General features: G+C 42.1%; 1 protein-coding gene across 1 annotated transcript in view; it reads left to right on the top strand.

Moving 5' to 3' along the window:
- Positions 1 to 27,403, top strand: part of LOC143987224 (calpain-8-like) — a 55,813-nt gene that overhangs the window by 17,745 nt on the left and 10,665 nt on the right. Inside the window, exons 4-18 of the mRNA XM_077485813.1 lie at positions 640 to 773; positions 3,229 to 3,394; positions 4,614 to 4,697; positions 4,790 to 4,875; positions 8,132 to 8,206; positions 9,427 to 9,584; positions 11,587 to 11,762; positions 12,876 to 12,887; positions 16,848 to 17,053; positions 18,124 to 18,160; positions 19,354 to 19,416; positions 19,517 to 19,577; positions 22,874 to 22,938; positions 24,323 to 24,391; positions 25,587 to 25,665. Coding sequence (XP_077341939.1) covers positions 640 to 773; positions 3,229 to 3,394; positions 4,614 to 4,697; positions 4,790 to 4,875; positions 8,132 to 8,206; positions 9,427 to 9,584; positions 11,587 to 11,762; positions 12,876 to 12,887; positions 16,848 to 17,053; positions 18,124 to 18,160; positions 19,354 to 19,416; positions 19,517 to 19,577; positions 22,874 to 22,938; positions 24,323 to 24,391; positions 25,587 to 25,665 — 1,471 coding nt within the window. The remainder of the gene's footprint in view (positions 1 to 639; positions 774 to 3,228; positions 3,395 to 4,613; positions 4,698 to 4,789; positions 4,876 to 8,131; positions 8,207 to 9,426; positions 9,585 to 11,586; positions 11,763 to 12,875; positions 12,888 to 16,847; positions 17,054 to 18,123; positions 18,161 to 19,353; positions 19,417 to 19,516; positions 19,578 to 22,873; positions 22,939 to 24,322; positions 24,392 to 25,586; positions 25,666 to 27,403) is intronic.

Raw genomic sequence — 27,403 nt, 5'->3', positions numbered from 1 at the left:
GGCAGAGTAGCCAACCTGCACATGCTCAGTTGTGTCTTTTATGCTGGAGAGAACACTTACTTCTTCTCAGAGCTATCTAGGTCACATGATATTGACATCACACATGTGGGCGTGTCCTCCCTGGTCCGTTGTTGGTAGCTGCTGAGGGTTTGGGGTGTGTGGAGCGCAGTCAGCGCAAGTCTGCCATCGGGACCACATGCATGCGCACTGATGAACTGCTTTTGAAGTGTATTAAGGTTTTGCAGATCTGACAACACTGGTTGATATGTGAGTGCAGCAAAAGCAGCGTTGTCATCTCACACAGGAAGTTGGGTGCTCACTGGATTTCAGTTTTTTTTCTGTACTGTTTAAAAAGACATATAGACTTATCTTTCAAGGTATCTAATCCTAACAGGTGGGCTAATAGCACAAAGAAGGATTCCAGGATAAAAGTATAGCATGGAAAAAGACTTGGATGGGAGAGTAGTATATATTTACATGGAAGGATATCAAGAGATACTTTCATAATCTGTAAAATAAAACTAAATGAAACCACCCAATCACCTCACAAGCATCACTAAACCCAGCATTTGTTTCATAATTCAGCTACAACTATGACTCACCGATGTCTATACTAAACTGTAACCTCTTTCCCCACAGTTCTGGCAGTACGGGCAGTGGGTGGATGTTGTGGTGGACGATCGGCTGCCAACAAAGAAAGGGAAATTGCTCTTTGTCAAGTCAACAGCGGCCTGTGAGTTCTGGAGCGCCCTCCTGGAGAAGGCCTATGCCAAGTAAGTGCAATATGATGCCTCACAATCAGGAGACTTACCAAAAAGACTAAAAAATTCTCCCTTAGCTGTATGTCTACCTTGGCTCTAAAATATCATTGATTAAGTCCCCATGCACACTGGGTGTTTGCTCAGCTCTTCTGAACTCTCTTCTCCTGGCAGGAGAAAAGCAGCGTCAAAAACACACCTAAGCTGCTTGGGCATTTGGTCATTTCATTGGCCAGAATATGAATTTATTATGGCCATTTAAAGGAATGTTCAAGCACTAAACGCACCAGCGCTTGTTTCCATGAATTTGTTGCTTTTTTTCTGCCAAAATGCTCCTCTCCTGAATGTGCAAGTGATCAAAAGCACCATGACCCCATGTAATCCTATGAATTGTATACAGTGCCTTAAAAGGGTACCTATACCCCTTTTTTCCACATTTTGTGATGTTACAACCAAAAAAGTACATTTATTTTATTGGGATTTTTTGTGATAGACCAACACAAAGTGGAAGAAAAATGATAAAGGGTTTTCAATTTTTTTCAACAATGGCCTTCTTCTTGGCACTCTTCCATAAAGGCCAGATCTTTGGAGAGCACGACCAATAGTTGTCCTGCGGACAGATTCTCCCACCTGAGCTGTGGATCTCTGCAGCTCCTCTAGAGTTACCATGGGCCTCTTGGCTGCTTCCCTGATTAATGCTATCCGGCCTGTCAGGTTAGGTGAATGGCCATGTCTTGGTAGGTATGCAGTTGTGCCATGCTCTTTCCATTTTCGGATGATGGATTGAACAGTGCTCTTTGAGATGTTCAAAGCTTGGAATATTTTTTTTTTAAACCTAACCCTGCTTTAAACTTCTCCACAACTTTATCCCTGACCTGCCTGGGTGTGTTCCTTGGCCTTCATGATGCTGCTTGTTCACTAATGTTCTCTAACAAACCTCCGAGGGCTTCACAGAATAGCTGTATTTATACTGAGATTAAATTACACACAGGCGGACTAATTAGGTGACTTTTTAAGGAAATTGGTTCCACTAGATTTTAGTTAGGAGTGTCAGAGTAAAGGGGAACAAAAAATGCACCCTGCATTTTTTAGATATTTATTTATAAAAAAAAAAATTAAAAACATTTATCTTTTTCCCTCCACTTCACAATTATTTGCCACTTTGTGTTGGTCTGTCACATAAAATCCTAATAAAATACATTTATGTTTTTGGTTGTAAGATGACAAAATGTGGAAAATTTCAAGGGGTGTGAATACTTTTTGTAGGCACTGTAATAAATGGACTTTATGCTATGCTAAGGCTGCTTTCACACTGGGGCGAGAGCAGCGTCGGCGGTAAAGCGCCGCTATTTTTAGCGGCGCTTTACCGTCGTTTTAGCGGCGGTGCGCGGGCGCTAGCGGGGTGGTTTTAACCCCCGCTAGCGGCCGAAAAGGGGTTAAACCCGCCCGCAAAGCGCCGCTGCAGCGGCGCTTTGCCGGCGGTATTGCCGCGGTGTCCCATTGATTTCAATGGGTAGCAGCGGTATAGGAGCGGTGAATACACCGCTCCTTCACCGCTGCAAAGATGCGGCTGGCAGGACTTTTTTCACCGTCCTGCCAGCGCATCGCTCCAGTGTGAAAGCCCTCCGGCTTTCACACTGGAGTTAAAGGGGCCGGTTTTTTTCAGGCGTTACACAGGCGCTATTTTTAGCGCTGTAACGCCTGAATACCGCCCCAGTGTGAAAGCAGCCTAAAAGTGAGTCAGATTAAATTACACACAGATAGACTCTATTTACTAATTAGGAGATGCCTGAAGGCAATTGGTTCCACTAGATTTTAGTTAGTACTATCAATGTAAAGGGGGCTGAATACAAATGCACGCCACACTTTTCAGATATTTATTTGTAAAATGTTTTGAAAACCATTTATCTTTTTCCTTCCACTTTACAATTATATGCCACTTTGTGTTGGTCTATCACATAAAATCCTAATAAAATACATTTAGGTTTTGGTTGTAACATGACAAAATGTGGAAAATTTCAAGGGGTAGGAATACTTTTTCAAGGCACTGTACACTCATTCTATTCATCCAGAAGAGTGCAGAACCAGCCAGGAAACATGGAGGCACACAGGAGTGTGATGATGCTCATAGTTTATGACCAACAGATGACATCGAAAGCTTCAGGACTTTGACAGTGATTTGCTGTGCCACCCTTCTGGCTATGCAGTGAATGAGGGCATGCATCAGTCACAAGTCTTTCTGAAAAGAATTCAAAATTTTATGGCAGGGAAGTTGGTTTATGTATATGTATTTAAACTTTTTCTAAGCAGTATGGCAAGGGTTACACTTTCAACAAAATTTAAAATTATACATGATTGCCATACTAGTTTTCACTGAGAAGATATTGCACAAAAGTCTGTTCTTTGCTGTTTTATTATTTCAGTAATGGGATAATTATGGACACCATTTACCTCTTGTTTTATCACACAGGCTGAATGGGTCCTATGAGGCTCTAAAAGGCGGCTTACCTTTGGAAGCTCTAGAAGACTTCACTGGAGGTGTTGGTGAATTATATTACTTTGAAAAAGCACCGAAAAATTTGTTCCAGATCATTTGTAAAGCCTTAAAATCAAAGTCCCTGGTCACCTGCAGCACTGTGAGTCCCATCTCTTCTTCTTCTCTATAAATAATTCAATATTGCATTAAAAAAAAAAAAAATCTTAGCAGTGACAAGTCTATAAAATGTAGCAATGGCCTTGTAGGTTACCTTGGGAAATATCCCAGACGAGCCCCCAAATGTAGCACACCCCCCCCCCCCAGGGAGTGCTGATGAACTTGAACCCCCCCCCCCCTCCTGCAAAGCCAGGCACACCAGATTTTCAAGCACCCAGAGTTAGAGAACAGTCCTTGACTTCTTCCTATATGCAACTAAAAGGCGGCTTATCTTTGGAAGCTCTAGAAGATTTCACTGGAGGTGTTGTGGATTATATTACCTTGAAAACGCACTGAACAATTTTTCCAGATCATTCGTAAAGCCTTGAAAGCAAAGTCCCTGGTCACCTGCAGTAGTGTGAGCCCCATCTCTTCTTCTCTATAAATAATTCTATATTCGATCATAAAAAAAAATCTCCATTCAGAGACAAGTCTATAAAGTATAGTAAACTGTACAGACGCTGGCAATAAAAATGTGGACAGTGCTAAGCACCGAGCATCATGAAAGTCCTCTGTATTCAATTTTTATTTGTAATGATTTTACACAAATAATTACAAAAATCAAATATCAGTAAATTAGGCAACAAATACATTGTTGTTGTTTTTTTTGTTTTTGTTTTTTCGTTCAACCAGCAGGCTGAGGAGAAAAAAATGATCCGATTACCCCATTCACACATTAGAGGTGGATGGGGGAATCTTTCCAGCTGTGGTATTGCATTGTATTCTGACAGTGTGGAGGCTTCTCAACCATCAGAATACAATGATCAGTGTTACCAGTTATAGTCGGCAACAGTGATCATTCAGGAAAACCTGACAGGCTGGTTGTACACAAGTCGATCGATGTGATGCTGGGCCTTCATGCTTTAAAGAACCAAAATCCAGTAAATGAAAGAGGCAGAATATGAAAAGTAAGTCTGGGGAGGAAAGATTAGATAATTCTGCATATCATCTATCCAGGAAATGACTTACTGCAGCATCTAATGCACATTGTGAGAAGCTCAGAGTGTGCAGTGAAATTAGAGTAAACAATTACAGTAAAGGAAAGTAACCTGTACAACTGTAGAAGACTTAGGATAAGACTGGAGTTCGGCTTAAAACAATGATAAAAAACCTTGCATGTTCCTCGTAAATCAAATAATGATCCTGCTTTTCTCTTGTAACAGAAATCGGACTCCGGATCAGGTGAAATAGTTGTGAACACTAATGTTGTGAAGAATCACGCATATTCTCTGATCGGTGCTGAAGAGGTAAAGAATTAGTATCTGCCATCTTTATTGATTTGTGAGATGTGGTTCAAAGCAATAATCCCAGTTTATGTGCTGTGGATTGTGTATTTCAGGTCAGCTATCGTGGAGACACAGTGCAGCTTGTCCGAGTGAGGAATCCCTGGGGTTATAAAGAGTGGAATGGCGCCTGGAGTGATAAGTATGTTCTTCCTTGTGGGGGAGATGTAAGCTCACACCACCATAGGACAGATCTTTCCCACCAAATTCCTTGTGGCTCTCTACCGTGAGCTTCTCCAAACCCAACTTGATCCCTGGACTTGAAGTTGCAAATAGACTGCCCCACAGCTAAACTGGGACCTTGATGTCTTCACAAAGGCTTCTCTAGCACTACTGCCCCAGGAGCAGAGTCCCCACACTGGGGTCTCCTCCTGCAGAACTGGGCCCAGGAACACTGTCTTGTTCCCTTTAGGCCTCGGACTTCTTATGGACCCTCCCACCACCCATTGGGCACACCTCCTCAGGGATTGGCTGGAGTCCAATAAATATTAAGGCTGCTGTTCTTCCTCCCACTATAATTCTAGAATCCTCTAGAAGACCGGAGTTAGCAACAAAGCAGCTGTGAAACACTGAGAAGCCCTAACCAATCAACCCCAGCTCCTCTGATTACAGGGTAGCCAAACGAAATTTTCCTAGCAGCCTACTCTATACGAGGAGTGTGCTACACCAGGGTTGCCTGTCAAGTTAAAGTCTAATTTGAAACCCACCAACTGATGCAAAAAGGTCGAGATTGAAGTGCCAAGTCAAGATACACGTTTATTCCAATGTAAAATCATGTAGAAGATAGTTTCAGAAATCCAACACTTTTCGAGAATCAAGCGTCACACATTTCATCAGGGTTTAAAGGGGTTGTAAAGTCAGAAGGTTTTTTTTTATCTTAATGTATTCTATGCATTAAGATAAAAAACCTTCTGTGTGCATCAGCCCCCTCAGCCCCCCCCCCCCCCCCCTAACCCTTACCTGAGGTTCCTCTCTGTCCAGCGATGTCCACAAGTGTCCAAGCCGTCCAAGATTCAACTTTCTGATTGGCTGAGACACAGCAGTGGCTCCATTGGCTCCCACTGCTGTCAATCAAAGTCAGCTAGCCAATCAGGAGATAGGGGTGCGGGGGCTGGTTGCGGCTCCGTGTCTGAATGGACACAGGGAGCTGTGACTCGGCTCGGGTGCACCCACAGCAAGCTGCTTGCTGTGGGGGCACCGAACAGGAGGGAGGGGCCAGAATCACAGAAAAGGGACCTTAGAAGATCAGGATCTGGGCTGATCTGTGCAAACCCAATGCAATAAAGCAGGTAAGTATAAACCCTTAGCGCCAACTGTACGCACATATGCGGCCTCGGTTTTGGGGGTTATACTGGGAGGATGCATGCAGCTGCATGCATCCTCCCAGTACCATTTTTTAGAGGGGTGGTCGGCTCTTCAAGCATAACAATCGATGCAGCTAAAAGCTGCTTGGCTGTCATCCCAGAGGAGAAGGAGGGGACACCCCCCCCTCCCGATGCCTTCCGCCGCTGTTCCCGGGCCTCCCGTCCCACCGGGAGTCCCGATGCATGATCCGGCACTTCCGCCGGCTAGGGTGAGACTGGAAGGAAGCCGGAAATGGCTTAATTCCAATCTTCTTTGTGTAAACATGGAAGCAACATCATAACGTCACTTCCAATTTACTCGGCTGCCAATGGCGCTATTTAAAATCAAATTTACAGTATTCAGAATAGCTGTTTTTGGCGATCTGAATACTTTGAAGTATAAAGGAGGGATTTGGGGTCTTTTAGACCCCGGATCCCTCCATAGAGAGTACCTGTCACCACCTTTTACTGTTACAAGGGATGTTTACATTCCTTGTGACAACAATAAAAGTGATCAAGAGCAATAATTCTAGCACTAGACCTCCTCGGTAACTCTAACCTTGTAACCGTTTTTTTTTTTTTTAAAGCGCCGCCTATGGAGATTTTTAGGTACGGTAGTTTGTTGCCATTCCACCAGTGTGCGCAATTTCAAAGTATGACATGTTAGGTATCTATTTACTCAGCATGACATCATCTTTCACATTATATAAAAAAAAATTGGGCTCCCTTTACTATTTTGTTTTTTTTTTCAATTCATGAAAGTGTATTTTTTCCTAAAAAAAATTGCGAGGATGTACAACACTACGACGAGCCGAGAAAATTAAGTTCAATGCTTCCAAACAGGCGTCGAATTGTTTCCGAGCATGCATAGGAATTTTGATCGTCGGAATTGGTACAGATGATTGGAATTTCCGATTGGAACTTTTTCCGACCGAAAAATTTAGAACATGTTCTCAATATTTAGCTGGCTGAAATTCCACCAGCAAAAGTCAGATAGAGCATACACACGATCGCATTTTCTGACCAAAAGCTCTCATCGGTCTTTTGCTGGCCGAATTTGCGATCGTGTGTACTGGGCATAAGGAATGAAAGGGATAACATGTTTGCTATTTTTATAGTGAAAAAAATCTTTACAGTCACTTTACAAGGATGGATCAAAAGAATTTTGTCATTTGGCAATTAGCCTGGTTTAGGTTTAAATTGGGTTTGAAAGTCGGCATGTCCTTGTGGCAGCATGAACAGCCAGCTGGAACCTGGTTGGATGTACTTATGATCTCCTTTCTGTCTCTGACCTGATTGGAGAAATATTACCACATTTCCTATTCAGACTGAGGACATTTGAATATATAAAGAGTGGGAAGGTCTTTCCCTAAAATCTAATACACATTATTAGGTTTTTTTTTTTTCATTCCACCCAGCAAGCTGAACGGAAAAAACAAAGAGCTCAGGAGGAGCCACTGCACTAGCTATGCAATGTTAGTACAGCGATCTCCCATGCTGAGCTATTGTGTTCTGACAGGGGAGGGCTTCCCTGGGCATTGATCGGATACCGATCAGGAGACCTTTTTCGGTCATACCCCTAGCGACAGAAGCCAGCCAAACAGCCGCCGAATGTTCTGTTGGACACTCAGATTCATTAGATTAATCTTCCAAAATGGGAACACAGGCCACAAAAAATTGTGTTTTTATAGTTTTTTTCCCTTCCCCTTCCCCAATCTAAAACATGTCAAACCAATGTTACTGGATGTGGGCTTTAAAGTGACCCAGTGTCACTTGTAAAAAAGGCAAGTATGTATAAGAAAAGGCAATATGCTTACTTTTCTGGTGTCCTATATTTTGAAAGGCCGCAATTTCACAGCTCCCTGGGTCTTTACATTTTTTATTTATTTTTTTAGGAAAGTATTTCAGTGATATATATATATTTTTTTTTTTTATCTGTCAATGGATTCTTTTTTTGACTGGAGTTTTGCTTCAAGTAAAATGGATTAGTACTGTATTCCGTGTTTGAACAAGTTTAGCAGATGATGAGATTTTGTGACTTTTTACCTCCCACAGTGCTCCGGAATGGAAAGAAGTTGACCCAGAAGTTAAGGCTCAGCTGAATCTGCTGTGTGATGATGGAGAGACCTGGTGAGTTCTGGGAAAAATGTATAATGCATTGCCAATACGTTCTTCTACTGCGTCATGATCACATTTCATATACAAACTTCAAAATGTGTAAGAAAAAACTTGCTGTAAACACACTAATACATGCTCTTAACTAGCCCAAAATCTAAATCCAGTCCATAAAACCTCATGTAAGTTTTAAAGTATCACCACATCTTATAAATCATTATCAGTCACCCCAGGGGACCAAGCGCATGGAGCATGAAAAGCATAGGGCACCGGGTCCCGTTCTGATATGTGCTATAGTTCATGGGCTAGTTTGGTAAATAGAATGCCCCCTACTGCTGTCCATCCATGCAGTTGACAATGTGAAGTCTATTTAATGAGGGTTGAATGACATTGCTGGTCTCTAGCAGCAGGCACATGTTGGAGTCAAGTGCCACCATTCAGCACAACAGGGGGAGGGGTCAGGTCCATTCATAACACAAGCCATTAGTAAAAACACAATCAGCACTTGGGAGGCTGTGTAATCTATCTGTGAGCTGCTAGTAAACATCTACTGCATGGGCAGATAGATCACACAGCCCTGCGAGCAATAACTGACACAGAATAAAGGAATAGTATGAGTAAAAGCCATTGATGGTAAACAATTCCCTGTGCCCATGATGAGAGGCTTAGAGAGGGGGCAGTGCCTAGTGCAGTGCTGTAGCTTAAATTTTGGCTAGCCCATAAATTGGGCTTCAGCTTGGGGTGTAGCTACCTTATAGCATAAAAGGAATAAAAATGTACTTTTAATGCACAACAGGGATCACTAGGATCACCCTAGGGGATTCAAGAAAGAATTTTCAATTGTGTCAATACTTCTTTAATACGTTATTGTGATCTTATCCTTTTTGGGATCTTTTTTTAAATTGGCCTCCTCACTTCCAATTTACCCACAAATTGTTACCCTGTCACATGCATGTCACATAGATTAAACTTTATGATTTTCTAACCTCCAAAAAAATGGAGGCTGAACTTCCAATGTGCCACAACGCAAATATATAAAAAAGTATAACGCTTTATGTTTACATTAAATATGTTTAAAATCCACAACTATAGATCACCAGTTCTACTGTATTACAGAAGTCATGTACAATATGGTGGATCAACATGTTTCACATTTGACTTACCTCTTCAGGATACACTTGAATACATGTGTAGATATGACTAATAGACAAAGTTGAATTTCTTGTGTTTTGCAGGATGCCTTTTTCTTCCTTCTTGGTTGAATTCTATCGGGTTGAAATCTGCCACCTTAATCTGGACAATGTATGTTGTAATGACATACATAAGTGGTGTCTAACTGGATATTATGGAAAGTGGACATCAGGAGTGAATGCAGGAGGATGCAGAAGCAACTGTAAGGATAAAAAATTACTGTCAGAACCTTTTCCTACTCACCACACAACACTAAGAAATATTGTTTACAAAGCCCAATATCTCTAGCTCAAAATCTCAAATAACAAAAAGTAAAATAAAAGTGTCCAAAATGCAGTATACATTTACTTTAACACTGTAAATGAAAATGAAAAACATCAATATTATCTAGCACTACCCCAAAAGGAGTCGGTTGGTAACTTGGGTTCTCTGTTCTGCGCCTCGACTCCCAAGAACAACCTTAGCCCCTCTGACACACCTGGTTGAGTGAAAGTTACTGCAAGCACTTATAGGAACATAACTTATAGTATACATAGATAGGGTATGCGAAGAGCACGGGGGGGGGGGGGGGCAGAGAGCCCTTGGGGGGCAGTAAGATCAGAGAGCACAGGGAAACAGAGAGGACTGGGGGGGAACACACTTGGGGGCGGAGAGCATTGAGTGGGTGGAGATCATGGGGGAAGCTGACAGCAGCTGGAGACAGAGAGCACAGATTGGGGACAGAGAGCATGGGAGGAGAGCACTGGAAAGGGCGGAGAGCACTGTGGGGGGGGGGGGGGGGGGCGAAGTACACTGGAGGGGACAGAAAGCAGGGGAGGGTCAGAGGGCTGGAGAGCAGGGGGAATGGGCAGCAGACAGAAGCTAGGACAGGCTTTGGATAGGAGAAGCAGTTACATATAGAGAATTCTACCTCTCCATTTTCTTCCCTTTGCCCCCACCGATCCTATAATGCTTTCTAATAGTAAGTAAACATGCCATCATTGGCAGTCTGGCTATCACTTTCTCTCTGGTCTGGCTCTGTGTTGTCTGTGGCAAGTGACAACTCCTCCCCGTCATGGGTCAGCTGACCTCTAGTTTCCACTCCTTGGCCTCGTCGGCTAAACTGAATGGGCGGTCGGACGCGAAGAGGCCGGGTTAGTGTCATGAGCTCAAGGAGTAGGCCAGCTTCTGCAGCTGCTTTTGGTCCCACAAGGACATGCAGATGCCTTGTGTGTCCTATGGCCAGTCTGGGCTTGGTTACTAGTGAGATAGCAGCTGGCCCAGGCTGGGGTAAGGGTTAACTGTTATAGCCTCAGTTCCCAGGCTATTGGACATCGCCAGCCTGCCTAGCTCATCCCACCGGGGCTTTCGGGGACATCCAGGTCTTGGACAATTCCATGATGGACTCTCACCTCACAGAGGTATTCTTGGGCAGCTACACTACTATAGTTAGAGTTAGGAGAAAGATGTTGTTCATATTGAACTGTTGTGCCACATCTCCTCTGTAAAGTATACTAACAATTATGAGCCTGGTCTGAAGTTATTTAAATTAGTGTATGTTGGTTCTGGTGTATCTAAAGAACCAGGGTCTATAAAGCACTGGGTATGAAGTAACAGCACTACAATGGGTTAACTCAGCAAGGCAATAAGAGGAGTGTAGTTGATAAGAGTAACCAAGTACAAAATAAAGACACAAAGCAACCAGTCATTAGAGGTGGTACCTAGTAAGGAGGCAGGTCCTCCAGTAGCGAGGGGGTCGTTGTCTGACTCCCTCGTTAGCGGTCGGTATCCAATAGCAATCGGATACGAAGCTGCATTACAGAGATCCATGGCCTGGTCACATGAATACGGACGTGAGTGCATGCATGAGGTCCGTGCTTTGTGCACAGCGAGAACCCATTCTGTTATTGGGAATGAGATACCAGAGGTACCGTGCACTGGTGGAGTGAACACAGGCTCAACATGTCTCTCCTAATGCAACATACAAACTACAGTTTAGTGACATGGGACAGCACTTTTCAGAGTACCTCAGTATGTTATTTTACTGCTCGCAGTGAACTATCAGCTGGTGTGTGGTTACTGAAATAAAGTGAGATTTCAAGTATTTACCGTAGCTGAATTGAAAGATTATTTCATGACTTTTAGAGAAATGTGTATTAATTTCTGTTAAGCCATTGTATATTTTAAAGGACTCTTTTAACAATTGGCTTCTTTTTCTCTGGCAGTGACGTTTTGGACCAATCCACAGTTCCGGATCACCCTGGAGGAGGCTGATGAGGATTGCAAAGGAGAGAGTGGGGAGCCACGCTGTACAGTTCTGGTCAGTCTGATGCAGAAAGAGCGTCGGAGAAAGAAACCGCAAGGAGAGAACTTGTTTAAAATTGGCTACTATATATACAAGGTTAGCTTCATGTGTAATTCTGGGCTGTCTGCCGTATCATGTAGAGTGGGTTCACAAGGAAATTGTAATCGTTTAGGACCAATTGAAAGTTTGTAAATTTTAAGCTTACTATGCAAACTGTCTTTTTTTTTTATAAATGAACATTAAAATCATTGCAATGGATTCCCAAAGCACTTTAGGTTATCTAAGAGGGGCAGAATCAGAATCCTTTCAGACAGGCTGTCTCTCATTGAAACCTCAAATGGGGCTGTATGGAGGGAGGAAGAGTAATTGCTCTGACTCAGTTGTGTGTATTAAATTCAGCTTCAGACATATAAATTATTTTTTACCAAACTCATGTACCATTCATTTTGGATGGCATCCAACTCACTAAACCAATGCACCATGCATTGGGCTTCTGCATTGTGATGTGGAAAAAATTAGCGCAAGTCTGATTTTAGGTCTGTTGTGCATTGTGGTGGGTGTTGCCACCCATAGTATCAGTCAATTTCTATACTTGTGTCCTGGATCCTTAGATTAGCTCTCTCCAAATATTCAGGAGGCTAAGCCAGAGGTTCCTCAGCCAAAATAAAAGCTGAGACCCCAAAAAGGATTCTTGCAGCTACAGGTAGTCTCCCTGCAATGACATAGCCCTTAGACTGGGCCTTATTCCCCTGGGAACAAGAGACCTCAGTTCTGGGCCCTGGCCTATTTATATCCCTCTCAGCCCCTTCTGGTCACTCACTTTCTTACCTGACCAAGGATTGGCTGAATAGGCATTATTATGCAGGCCAGGGTCTGTGTTCTCCCACTCGCTATATCTCATTACTCAGTGAGATGCAGAGGAAAGTAACCAAGTCTGCACCAGCAGAACCCAGAACTAAAACTACTAAACATCTGTTGCTCTCCCTGCCTACAGGAGACCAAAATCTAAATTTGAACGCTAGTAGCCTACTAGCTAGTAGCTAGTAGCACTACATGTGTAATCAGTTTTCAAATGTCTGTATAATGTATCATATTACTTGGGTAGTAGATCATGTGTAATTATCATTGTTGTTATTGATTATAGTAATTTTTATTATAGTTGTTATTGTTTTTGTAGTTACACAATGCCTTTTATTATATCTTTTTCAGGTCCCTAAACAGGTGCGGAGTTCAATTTTTTTCTCTCCATGCACATACTTTCCAACTTGATATGGTAAAAATGGTAAAGAGCAGCCTTACTTAACCAAGGTTCTGTAAAACTCAGGGGTTTCTCCAGTGAATTCTAAGGGTACCATTAAGGATGGATTGATCATCTACAATGTGATGGCACTTGCAATGTTTCAATACTGACAACACTTCGCAGGAGGCACTACGCTGACCACCAATGTAACAGGGCATTCTTTTCATTGGCCACCACTATAAGTGGCCCCCTACTGACCACTGATATTCAATGTTGTATAGTGACCACCAATGTAATGTAGCACTTTTTCACTGCCCCCCAATCTAAGAAAAGTACTATTCCATTGACAAACCCCAACCATATAATATACAGTGCCTTGAAAAAGTATTCATACCCCTTGAAACTTTCCACATTTTGTCATGTTACAACCAAAAACATAAATTTATTTTATTGAGATTTTTTGTGATAGACCAACACAAAGTGGCACATAATTGTGAAATGGAAAGAAAATGATAAATGGTTTTCCCAATCTTTTACAATAAAATATATGAAAAGTGTGACGTGCATTTGTATTCAGCCCCCCTGAGTCAATACTTTGCAGAACCACCTTTCCCTGATATTACAGCTCCAAGTCTTTTTGGTGATGTCTCTACCAGCTCCGCACATCTAGAAAATAAAATTTTTGCCTATTTGTCAAAATAGCTCAACCTCTGTCAGATTGGACGGAGAGCATCTGCGAACAGAAATTTTCACGTTTTGCCACAGATTCCCAATTGGATTTAGGTCTGAACTTTGACTGGGCCATTCTAACACATGAATATGCTTTGTTTTAACCACTTCACCCCCGGAGGATTTGGCTGGCCAAAGACCAGAGCACTTTTTGCGATTCGGCACTGTGTCGCTTTAACTGACAATTGCGCAGTTGTACGACGTGGCTCACAAAATTGATGTCCTTTTTTTCCCACAAATAGAGCTTTCTTTTGGTGGTATTTTATCACCTCTGTGGTTTTTATTTTTTGTGCTATAAACAAAAAAAGAGTGACATTTTGAAAAAAAGCTATATTTTTAACTTTTTGCTATAATAAATATCCCCCAAAAATATCTAAAAAAATATTTTTTTCCTCAGTTTAGGCTGATACGTATTCTTCTACATATTTTTGGTAAAAAAGATCCCAATAAGCATTTATGGGGAAATGTTTGTTTACATTAGCATTTCCCTGATCTTCCTCTCCCGTGAGACGATCGCAGGTATCCCCTCGGACTCGATGTCGGACTAACGGAGCTTGTGGCGGGCACATGCACGGCGGCGCACACGCGCCTACTATGCAAGTCTCGCAAGATCACATAATTTACTGTGATTTTGTGCAGTGGAGCCAACCTGCCGCAGGAAACCTTCGGAGTCTGGTCCGCAAGCGGTTAAACAATTCCATTGTAGCTCTGGCTATATGTTTAGGGCCATTGTCCTGCTGAAAGGTGAACTTCTGTCCCAGTCTCACGTATTTTGCAGACTCTAACAGGCTCTCTTCTAAGATTGCCTTGTATTTGCCTCCATCCATCTACCCATCAACTCTGACCAGCTTCCCTGTCCCTGCTGAAAAAAGGGTCCCCACAACATGATGCTGCCACCACCATGTTTCAGAGTGGGGATGGTGTGTTCAGGGTGATGTGCAGTGTTAGTTTTCCACCACGCGTAGCATTTTGCTTTTAGGCAAAAAAGTTCAAATTTGGTCTCATCTGACCAGAGCACCTTCTTCCACTTGTTTTCTGTTTCCCCCACATGGCTTCTCGCAAACTGCAAATGGAACTTCTTATGTCTTTCTTTCAACAATGGCTTTCTTCTTGCCGCTCTTCCATAAAGGCCAGATTTGTGGAGTGCACGACTAATAATTGTCCTGTGGACAGATTCCCCCACCTGAGCTGTGGATCTCTGCAGCTCCTCCAGAGTTACCATGGACCTTATGGCTTCTTCTCTGAATAATGCTCTCCTTGCACCGGCCTGTCAGTTTAGGTGGACGGCCATGTCTTGGTAGGTTTGCAGTTGTGTAAAACTCTTTCCATTGTTGGATGATGGATTGAATAGTGCTCCGTGAGATCTTCAAAGCTTGGGATATTTTTTCATAACCTAACCCTGCTTTAAACTTCAAACTTTACTACAAACTTTAAACTATATCCCTGACCTCTCTGGTGTGTTCCTTGGTCGTCATCATGCTGTTTGTTCACTAAGGTTCTCTAACAAACCTCTGAGGGCTTCACAGAATAGCTGATTAGAGGTTAAATTACACACAGGGGAACTCTATTTACTAATTAGGTGACTTCTGAAGGCAATTGGTTCCACTAGATTTTAGTCAGGGTTATCATAGTAAAGGGGGCTGAATACAAATGCACCCCACATTTTTTAGATATTTATTTATCTCTTCCAAATCTTCATTGCTGGCTTGTCAAGCCTGTGGATTGGCTACAGGAGGACAGTCTTTCCTGCCAAACTGGATTATTGGGATAGTAGCACAACTTAAGTTTTTGAGAATTTAAGTACACCTGTGTAAACAGGGTATTAAACCGTGCCTGTCAGGTTTCAGTCAGTTTATAAGGCTTGGTTCACATCTATGCAGTTTTCTTTTGATACATTTCTGCAGTGCTTTTTGCGGTGCACTTTGCGTTTTTGCACACACGTTTTTGACACTTTTTTTGTGCATTTTTTGGCCAATTTGTTGTTGGGTGGATTAAAAAACACTAATTGCAGCAAAATCGCAGCAAAAACACACTGCATGCTTTTCGGTAGCTTCTTCATTGAAATCTATCGAACCAAAACCCTTTCCAAAAACGCAGCAACGAAAAAAAGCATAGATGTGAACATGTCCCATAGGAAGTCATGTTAAATGGACTCTAGTGCATTTCTGCAAAAAGAACCAAAAAATGCATAAGTGTGAACCGAGCTTGACCTTAGAAACACCTGCTGGGTACTCACATTAGAGGGCTGGTACCCTATCAAAATTCTGGTGCAACAGAAAGTAATAAGAAAGGAGCTAAGGTTCCATTGTCAATAATGTGAAGATGAATTGCTGCACAATGCATACAGCTATCCAGGTGAATGAGGACTCATTTGAAAGGGCTTTAACTGCTTGTTCAGAGTAAAGTGTATGTAAAGGCCAAAGTTTTGTTTTACTATTATATAGAGGGTTCTAAATGTTATAACTCCTGTCAGGTTTTTATTGCTGAAATGCTACTGAGGATATTCAATCTCTTAATTGGTCTGGATGACCTTTGTCTCTAGAACAGAAATGTTGGAGCTGTCACAACAACAGGGGGAAGGGAGAAATCTGTCAATGGGGACCCCAGTTCTCATGACAACAGTATAAGAGGGAATATCACCACCTTTAAAGAGATCACCTCTGGATCTCTGGGACAGGAAATGAATGGAGATCTCTCTAATAGGACATACCCCAAAAAAACTGACAGGGGTCTTAAAGAAGAATTCCAGGAAAAAAACGTTTTTTCCCTGGTAACTGGTTAACATTTAACTGCTTGTTTTTGTCTAGGGGTGAGGAGAGTGGAGATATACTTACCTAATCCGCTGATCCTCCAGGCACAAGAACGGTCCCTGCTGCTCCTGCTCCCCCACATGCTAGCGGTCTTGTGCATGGACTGTTCCTGACATCATCACACCCATAGACCAGCTCTGGATGTGAGGATGGCAGGAACAGTCCAACGCTGGACGTCGGGGAGAGCTGTTTTCTGGAGGATGGAAGGATCAGGTGAGTATAGCCTTTCTGTGCCCCCCTGGACAAAACAAGCAGTTAACCCATGCAGTGTTCCCGAGTTCTGCTTTAACCATTCCTCATTCTAAAGTGCTTGTTTATGAGGCGCCTGAGATGAGAACATTCTGGCTAATGACAGGTGCTCTTTAAGCTTAGTTAATTGGGATCCTTCCATATTGCCTCCAGAGTCTCGCCAATCTGCAGCTGGGAAAAGATTTCTTGAAGAAAAATAAAGACGTAGCCCGCTTGGATATTTACAAAGATCACCGTGAAGTATCCAACCGGTTCCTGCTTCCTGTTGGAGACTACGTGATCATCCCAACGACCTACTGTCCTTGTGAAGAGGCTGACTTCTTTCTTCGTGTCTTCTCAGAAAGCAACTCCAATGGGCTGTAAGTAGAAAGAGTACATGAATCATTGTCTTCTGCCGGCAGCAACTGCTCCCTGCACCCCTTCCCCGCCAGGAGAACACTATAGCTTAGCAGGGAGGATCCCCCCCCCCCCATCAAACTAACCATGTTGATGGGGTAAACAAGCGATTTTTCATCTTTGGCCAGCTTAAAGTTGAAGTAAAGTCTATTTTTGCACTTGTACCTACAGGTAAGCCTATAATAAGACTTACCTGTAGGTACCGTGAATATCACCTAAAATTGCATGGTTTAGGAGATATTCACACTGTATGCAGCCGGTGATGTCATTGGCGCATGCCCTTTAAAGGGACCGCATACCTGCGCCATTCCTTCAGACCCCAATGCCACGGTCTGTGACTTCTGCGTGCATGCGCAGGAGTGACGTCATTGCGGCGCTACCAATCAGACGGCCGGAGCATGCAAACCTGAAAAGGAAGACTGAGTGAATATGGAAGCCCTATCAGCGGTGACAGTGCACTGTAGCAGGACTTTGTTCTAAGGTAGATGCTAAATAAAGGCATGATGGACTTTGTAGGCACGTATAAAAATATATATAACAATTTTTAATAATTCACATAAAATACACACATATACAACACAAAATATATGTGATAAAGCAATATGGGACACAGTGGTTTTATCCTAGAGGTAACACTTGCCCACACTGAGATGTAGCGTTCCTCTTGGTAGTTCCCACAGTCCTCATAGATTAAAAAGAATTGCTCGCTCTGTAAATATTTCATAATGTGCTAGTATACTAGCACATTATGCCTTTACTCTTTTCAGGGTTTAAAATAAAACAATTGTGCAATTTACTACCACTTTAAGTTGGGGCAGATAACCGTAATTAACATGTCCCTTGTGTACAATTTGCATTGTATCTCGTTACACTTTCAAACAACCTACATGTTACAAAATGTTAGCTTTTACACTTTACATTTTAGCAAACCTTTATGAAACTAGGATTTTCAATGGATAAGTGTATCATATAGACAATCTGTCCTTATTCAGAAACTAGTGACAATTTTTAAAATGTATTTTATTTGTTTTAGTGAAATTGGCAATGTGGTGGAAGCAAATATCTATGAGGTAAATTCAAAGCTGTTCACAATTTATATAATGTATATATGAGTCTTCAGCCTGTATGCCTTTTATGTCCTTCCAGACTTTTCTGAGATCATATTTCCTCATTATTAGTGTGTTCATTTCACATTATCATTTGCAGTATATTCAACCCCCCCCCCCCCAAAAAAAAAAGCTTAGATATGGTGGCTACATTTGTTTTCCAGTTTTCATTATTACCACCTGGTAATCCTGCCAGTAACAAATTTCCTGTTGTGGGGTGACCACGCTCACCCCCTTTACTGCATCTATGGAATCCTAGGATAGAACGTGTGTTAGGACTAAAAAACAACTCCCAATCTCCTCATCTCAATTACTTATGGGGATGGGGGGTCTGTACTCCACAGAAGATAGATGGGAAAGCTGATCATTTTGACATTTCAGTGCCACCCCCAGCAAGTTGGATTTCTATTGGGGTCAAGAGATATTTTCTGCACTTAAAATAGTTTTAGCCTGAAAAAAGAAAATTAAAGTGGTTAATTAAAGGCAAAAGTTTTTTTTAATGCATTCTATACTTTAAGATAAAAAGCCTTCTGTGTGCAGCAGCCCCCCTCAGCCCTCCTAATACTTACCTGAGCCCATCTCTATCCAACGATGTTGCACGAGAGCCTCGGACTCTCCTTCCTCATTGGTTGGGACAGCAGTGGGCGCCATTAACCATTAACTCCCATCACTGTCAATCAAAGTCAGTGAGCCAAGGAGGAGAGAAAGGGGGTGTGGTCGAGCCACGATTTCATGTCTGAATGGACACACAGAGCAGCAGCTCGACTCGGGTGCCCCCATAGCAAGCTGCTTGCTGTGGGGACACTCGGCAGGAGGGAGGGACCAGGAGCACCAGTGAGGGACCCAAGAATAGGAGGAACTGGGCTTCCTTGTGCAAAACCATTACACAGAGCAGGTAAGTATAACATGTTTGTTATAAAAAAACAAGACTTTAATATAACTTTAATGCAGCCATCACATCTAAGGACTATGGTACATTTTTTTTTTGGGGGTTTAGATACACTTTAATTGTTGTTAGAAGTATCTATTTTTCTTTCTTTCTTTCTTCGTTGCCGTTACATTTTTATTTCTAGAAGTATAAAGTATATATCTATCAGTCTTAAAAATAGCTAATTAGTTTGAATAAAAATAAAATAATAATATTTTATTTTGTGAAGCCTTTATCAAATTCTGCCCCAGAAGTGGAGCCTCAGAACGGGTGTGAGGAATCGGATGAAGAGGTAACTGACATCCTAATTATAGACACATTACATGTGTTACTAGTGTAAAGAATGGCTTTTTTCCTGCTTGTTACATTGTTTCCCATCCTGTTTGCAGCAGCAGAGAGAAGAGTTCAATGTAGAAGACCTGAGTAAGGCTTTGAAGAAGAAGCTGTCAAAGTGTAAGTTAAAAATTCTTCTTAGGCCGCGTACACACGGGCGGACTGTTCGCCCAACTTTGTTCGTCAAACAATCCGACAAACAGTCCGCTCAAAATTTGCATGAACGGACTTGACCACACACAATGAACGAACAGTCCGCTGAAAGCGTGCGCGATGACGTGAACGGCACGTACGACGGGACGAGAAATTCGACGTCCAATACACTGAAATGCAACCTTCGCCGTGTAAATCCTTTCTGAGCATGCGCGAAACTTAGTTTGTCGAACAAGCCTACACACGAGCGGACTGTCCGCTGAAACCAAGTTTCAGCGGACTGTCTTACGGGAATTCCGAAAAACTTTGTTCGACAGACTGTCCGCTGAAACTGTCCGCTGAAGCCCACACACGAGCGGACTGTCCGCTGAAACACTGTTCAGCGGACAAAGTTGGGCGAACAGTCCGCCCGTGTGTACGCGGCCTTACACTACATCACAACAATCGCACACAATTGCTGAATTCTAATTTTTTTTTTTACATTTTTTTTTTTTGCATCTCATTTATTACATCCTCACAAAGTATCACAAACAAATTCACACTAGAACATTATCAATAAGAACAGACATCCATCTCTATGTTACATTTAGGATAACAGTACTGTTATGCCATTTTACTGAAGAACTGTCACCCTATCACAGGAAGAAAAAAAATAAGGGCTCTGTTGGCGGGATCAACAGGTAATACAAATGTACAGGATGGGAGGGGAGCCCAGATAAAGGAAAACTGTTGTTAATGTTAGTGAAAGACTGAATCATATATGCCATTTTTTTTTTTATTGTGACCAGGGTTCTGCTTTAATAAAACCAGTACATGATTCATGTGATTTTGTTCCTACATCCACATGTGCATGTAAAATCACTGGCTATGGCTATATCCAAAAACATTAGAGAAAATTATTATTATTCAGGAGCGGCCAGTCCATAAGGGGTGCAGGGGAGCCCCCCCTTAGTTTGCATGTGGGGATGCATGCATGGCTCATGGGTTTCTATGAGGTTTGTTTTTCAAGTCACATGATTAGAGCCTGAGGCTCTAATTGGCTTGAAAAAGTTTGGGCTCTGTGCCCCCAAACCCACTCACTTGTGACACTAGCGAATCAATATTCCCCAATCAGGACAGGATGTGGATCGAGCGGGGAGGAAAAGCCGAGGACGCTGTGACCGTGGATGGGTGAGTGCAGATCTGAGGAGGTTTGTTTGCTGCCCCCAACTCCCCCCCCCCCCCCCCCAAAGAAAAAAGTTTAGCACCAGCTGCCACTGTTATTATTATTAATATTTATTATTATTAATAATAAAAATTATTATTGTAGTCAGGCCACTGCTTTGTCGCTATAGGTTCAGGTGGTGGAGAGTACACTCCATAACAAATCACAATTACTAAACTCGCCCTATGTATGCTAGAGCCTGTTCTTCTGTAGTCAAAGCACACTTCCTGTCCTGGGGTGACAATGTTGCTCCTCCATAGATACAGTGGAGACGGAAAGTATTCAGACCCCCTTACATTTTTCACTCTTTGTTATATTGCAGCCATTTGCTAAAATCATATAAGTTCATTTTTACCTTTTCCCTTTTTTAATGTACACACAGCACCCCATATTGTCAGAAAAACACAGAATTGTTGACATTTTTGCAGATTTATTAAAAAAGAATAGCTGAAATATCACATGGTCCTAAGTATTCAGACCCTTTGCTGTGACACTCATATTTAAAGCGGTAGTAAACCCGCAATTTTTTTTTTTTTTTTTAAACCTGCAAAGCAAAATGCATAATGAGCTAGTATGCACCGCATACTAGCTCATTATGAAATACTTACCTTAGAACGAGGCCCCGACATCTGGCCCGATCCACGCCGAGGGAGCCGACATGCTCCCTCGGCGTCTCTTCTGGGTATCGCGGCTCCGGCGCTGTGAGTGGCCGGAGCCGCGATATCGTCACTCCCGCGCATGCGCGCGGGAGATTTCAGTCCGGCCGCACGAGCGCTGCCGGATTTTCACGGAGAGAACCCCCTTGTGCGCATGTGCCGCTGCAGTCAGCGGCGCACACCGAGGGGAATATCTCCTAAACCGTACAGGTTTAGGAGATATTATTTTTACCTACAGGTAAGCCTTATAGGCTTTCCTGTAGGTAAAAGTTAAAAAATTGACCATACTACCACTTTAACTCAGGTGCTGTCCATTTCTTCTGATCATCCTTGAGATGGTTCTAAACCTATATATGAGTGTCAGAGCAAAGGGTCTGAATACTTAGAACCATGTGATATTTAAACTTAATGAGCTTAAATGATTTTAGCAAATGGCTGCAATATAACAAAGAGTGAAAAATTTAAGGGGGTCTGAATATTTTCCACCCCACTGTACAGCGCAGTAAGTGAATGTTGTCACTCTAGGACAAAAAGTGTGCTACTGGACAAATTACCAGGTGAAAGTAAAGAAAAAAGAATCTGGACACAAAGCCATCACACCAAGGACGGGTAATCTGAAATCTATTACATTTCTGCTCTTGGGGTGAGATATGCTTTAAAGTGACACTAAAGATTGTTTTTTTTTTTTTTTAAATAACAAACATGTCATACTTACCTCCACTCTGCAGTTTGTTTTGCACATAGTGGCCCCAAACCTCCACTTTGGGGGTCCCTCGGCAACTCTCACGGCTCCTCCCCACAGCAGATAACCCCCTGGAGAAGCTCTCTCCCAGGGGTTACCTTGCAGGCGTGTTCCCGAGTCCAGCATTTGGCATCCATAGATGACGAATGGAGGACTCGGCCTCGCGCCCTGACGCTCGCGTCATTTGATTTGATTGACAGAAGAGGGAGCCAATGACTGCGCTGCTAGCAATCTATCCAATCAACAGTTGAGAACCACGGGCAGAGAGGCAGCGCATCCTTGTGGGACAAGTTCAAGGGGTCAGGTAAGTAAAACTGGGGGGGATTGGGGCCTGGTCACTGACTGGTGTCTTTTCACCTTAATGCATAGGATGCATTAAGGTGAAAAAACACGAACCTTTACAACCCCTTTAACTCTTTTTCTGGAAGATGTGATCCTTTGATTGAAGCTGTTATATGAGGTTGTATTAGGGGTATAATGCACAAGCTACTGGTTTCAAAGTTCTGAGCATCAGTCCTGCTCCTAATCCATCCACATCTGATCCAAAATCTAAAACTACCCATACACAATTAATGATCAAAGAGGGGGGGTATGGGGCTGTTTAATTTAACATTTTAGTTATATTTTAAAATATGCAACTTTGTTACTTTTCCCATCACAGATACAGATATTAAATCTGATGGATTTGGCCTGAGGACATGCAGAGAAATGATTAATCTAATGGATGTATCCTTTCAAAAATGAATCAAATCTTACTTTTCATACTGTATAAAGATGGTTTGTAGATTTATAAATACTCTGCATTGGGGCTCTGTGCTGAGCAAGTTGTGGGGGGTGCAGCCAATACCCTGCACTGGGGCTCTGTGCTCTGTTAAGTCAGTTGTAGAGGGGGCGGCTGTATATCCTGCACTGTTGCTGTGTGCTGTGCTGGGCCAGCTGTAGGAGTACAGTGTATTAGACATGTGCGATTTGATGTTATAAATTGAAATTCAGACAACATTTACATTTTTTGGAGATTCGGATGTATATGCATTTCCAAATCAATAGTAACATAGCTCAAATAAATTATAATGTAATACATTTTTTTAATACAAAAATGAATTTTAATTTTAATTTGAACATGGATATGAATTCTTATTAAAAAAATGAATTCAAATTTTAAATATTGCAATAAATACAGGTATAAAAGTGAAATAAGATGATTCCTACTAGGCTGCTTTATGAAATAGAATAGAATAACGCAAAATAGAACAGAATTAAAAAGAAATAGAAAATACAACAACAGAATAGAAAATAAAGTAATAGAACAGAATAGCGTGAAACAGAATAGAATAGATTATAAAAAATGATATTCTATTCTTTTCTATTCTATTCTGTTCTATTCTATTATATTCTATAAAGCAGCCTAAGTAGAAATCATCATCCTATTTTATATATGTTTCCATTTCAAATTCAAATTGATTTGCAAATTCAAACTGACTTTTGAATTCAAATTGAAAATACCGAATATACAAAATGAATCGGAATATACGAAACAAATTCTGAAAACTAATCATTCCAACAATACGAATATGACAAAACAAAATTATTAACTTAACAAACAAATCCAAAACTAAACGTAATAAATTGTTCAGGCTTGCACATCTCTAAGCTCTATATCCAACACTGGGGCTCTGTGCTGTGCTGGGCCAGCTGTTGGGGGATAGCTTTATATCCTGCACTGGGGCTCTGTGCTGTGCCAGCTGTAGGGGGATAGCTTTATATCCTGCACTGGGGCTCTGTGCTGTGCTGGGCCAGCTGTTGGGGGATAGCTTTATATCCTGCACTGGGGCTCTGTACTGTGCTGCGCCAGCTGTAGGAGGATAGCTTTATATCCTGCACTGGGGCTCTGTGCTGTGCTGCGCCAGCTGTAGGGGGATAGCTTTATATCCTACATTGGGGCTGTGTGTTGTGCTGTGCAAGCTGTAGGGGGATAGCTTTATATCCTGCACTGGGGCTCTGTGCTGTGCTGGGCCAGCTGTAGGGGGGATAGCTTTATATCTTGCACTGGGGCTCTGTGCTGTGCTGTTTTACCACTGTCTGGAAGAGTCCTTAACCACACACTGTACAGGTGGACAATACCGGGACTCTGAGTGCAGAAGTATATAAAACCCTCTGCATGAAGCTGGATCGCTACATGGTAAAGATCTGTTATTTTATATGAGATTAATTGCTAGATAAGGGAAATTTTAAAATTTTTCAATATGTAAACATTTTAAACATTTTTCATAAGATCGATGCAAATCTATTCAGTAACATAAAAGAAATCAGAGCAGTCCTGTAATCCAGGCCAGCTAATCAGTATTCACTTTTTGCTGATCTTAGTCCAAACAATCTGATTAACATGTGTTTCAGCTTAATGTGTATCTAAACCCAAAATCAGGAATTCTTTATACTGAAGCTTAGCAATTCTAATTCCGCGCACACACGACTGGACTTTCCGGCAGACTAGGTCCGACAGAATCAGTCCGTAGGACAATCCGATCGTGTGTGGGCTAATCTGATCGTTTTTCGTTTAAAAAAAATCGATGGACCTAGAAATAGAACATCTTTCAAATCTGTCCTACTGACTCAATTTCTATCGGAAAAACCGTTCGTCTGTAAGGTGGACCGACGGACCAAATACGATGCAAGGGCAGCTATTGGATACTGAACTTCCTTTTTTAGTCCCGTTTTATGTCATCACGTTCAAAACTAACAGACTTTCAAATGGACTTAGTCCATTCGTGTGTGGCCAAGTCCGTTAGTTCGGAAAGTCCATCGGAACTCCACCAAAAGTCCGTTGGGAAGACCGTTAGACCTAGTCTGCCGGAAAGTCCGGTCGTGTGTACACGGTCTTAGATGTGATGGCTGCAAGTCGCTGCAGTTTGTTGTCTGGCAGCTGTCTGTTTATGTATGAATAGGCCCTCGGGCTAGGTTCATATTAGTGCAGCTGTGATTTGATCAAATTTTCAGTGCAATTATGTAGTACGTCTTGGTTGTGTTTTTAATGTGTTTTTGGTAGAGGAAGGAGGAAGAATGCTGGTTATTAAGGCGCCTTACAACCTGCAAAAATTCAGCAAAAACATGCTTTCCTTTGAGGCCTATGGTGCCAAAATCGCACTGCAGTTGCACCAAAGTAGGGTAGTAGGACGCTTCCAAAATTGTGCACCTGTACACCCACAGTGCAAATACATGGATCGGAATTAGGTTGGTCCCTGCTGAACTGACTGAAATTCTGACCATGTATGGCTGGCTTAAGTGCATAGCCTTGGACTGCCTAGAGTTCACATTCAAGAATGCCTATATTACTAGCAGTAATTACTATTTGTTCTTCTTTATGGTTCCCTTTACAGAAAATCTTCCTGGAAGTGGACGCCAATCACTCTGGATCCATTGATGCCCATGAAATGAGAAATGCCTTGCAAACAGCAGGTGACCAGACCCCTCTAATTTTTTGCACTGACAGGTGTACAGATGCAAAGGCCTGGGAAAAAAACGAAAAAAATTGGGGAAAATTTCTGTTTTCTTTTCAAAAGCCATTTTTTTTCTGGATTAAAAAAAAAAAAAAAAAAAGAAATGTGAAATATGTTCTTTTACAATGATAAATAATATATATATGATATGATATTAAAACTATATAATGTGATGAAGACCTTAATTAAAGATTTCTGAGACTTTATAAAGTCTCTCAGCTGAAGACAAGTAAATCCTGGAATACAATTCAAGTAACACTATATTTCTCAGTGCAGTTCTCAAACAAGAGAAATATGCATTTCTGCCACTAGAGTGCATTTAGGGAAAAAGGCTTCAGTTTGGAGCTTGTGAGTTCCATCTTGTACCTTCTACAATTGGGTGATTGTTGGGATATAGAAGATCAGAGGTTGGCAACCTGTGGCCCTCCAGCTGTTGCAGAACTCACCGCTCCTCCACTGCTGCTCCCCATTAAAATCAATGGAGCAGTGCTGGGATACCACCGGCAAAAAGCCGATCTGGCAGCATTTTTGGGGGGAATTTAACCCCTTTTCGACTGATAGGAGGGGGTTAAAACCGCCCTGCTAGCGGCAGGATAACAGCGCTAAAACGACAGTAAACCGGCGCTAAAAATAGCACCATTTTACCACTGATGCCGGTGGCGGCACAGTGTGAAAGGGGTCTTTATGGAATGAAATGATGAGGACCCCATAATAAAAAAGTGTGAGTAACTTTTCTCTCCAAATTTCTCATTCCTGCTTCTTCTGGATCATTAAAAAATGTAAAAAGCAAGTCTAGTTTACTGAATAGTCTATACTTTTATTTCAAGCATAATGCATATAACAGTAACAAAATTACTTAAAATTTGTAAAACAACTCCACACTGAACTTTTTTCAATTGTTCCGAAAATTTCAATTTTTCTGGAAAACAAAACAAAACAGGGAAACGTTTTTTTTTTCTTATGGCTTCAAAATTTCCAGAAATGTTACATTTCTAGACAGGGGTAGCTTCATCAGATGAGGAGGGCACCTATAGCTATACAGAAGCCTTATTCTATTCAGTGCTGCTGTACCCACAACTGACAATAGTGAACCTCAGGCAGATTTATATAAAAGGACACACATTATTGCAGCCTTGTATTCATTAAAGCAAAAAAATAAATAAAAAACGTTCCCCTGTCCCCTGTATGACAATTGCATAATGTGCTTGTATGCAGCGTGTACTAGCACATTATGAAATACTTACCTTAGAATTAAGCCCTCCAGTGGTGCGCTGCTCAGCTGAGAAGGCTTCCATCTTTCCCTGGCCTTCCTTTCGGGTTCGTAGACTCTGGCTGTGTGAGTGGTCAGAGCCATGATGATGACACTTTCACGCACGTGGGAACCCCTGGGTATGCTGAGCCTTCAGAGCGTATGCACCGGTGACGTCACTGGCTGCATCCGGTGTGAATATACCCTGAACAGTGCCCATTTAGGAGATATTCATTTTACTTACAGGTAAGCCTTACTATAGGCTTACCTGTAGGTAAAAATCACAAAGCGGACTTTACTACTGCTTTAACTTGTTGCCACCCATGTAATGCATATGTGCTGCAGCAAAGACAGTAAGGCTTTAACACACACATGCCACACATGCATCTATGGGCGGTAGGTTTCTGTACTGAGAGTCCGTCACTATGCACTCCCAGCATAGAGACCA

The sequence above is a fragment of the Lithobates pipiens genome, unplaced genomic scaffold, assembly GCF_037356315.1.
Source record: "Lithobates pipiens isolate NorthernLeopardFrog02 unplaced genomic scaffold, aLitPip1_a1.2 Scaffold_18, whole genome shotgun sequence".
NCBI classification, from domain to species: Eukaryota; Metazoa; Chordata; class Amphibia; order Anura; family Ranidae; genus Lithobates; species Lithobates pipiens.
Note: the sequence above shows the minus strand (reverse complement) of the source record. Positions and strands in the feature narration are given on the sequence as shown.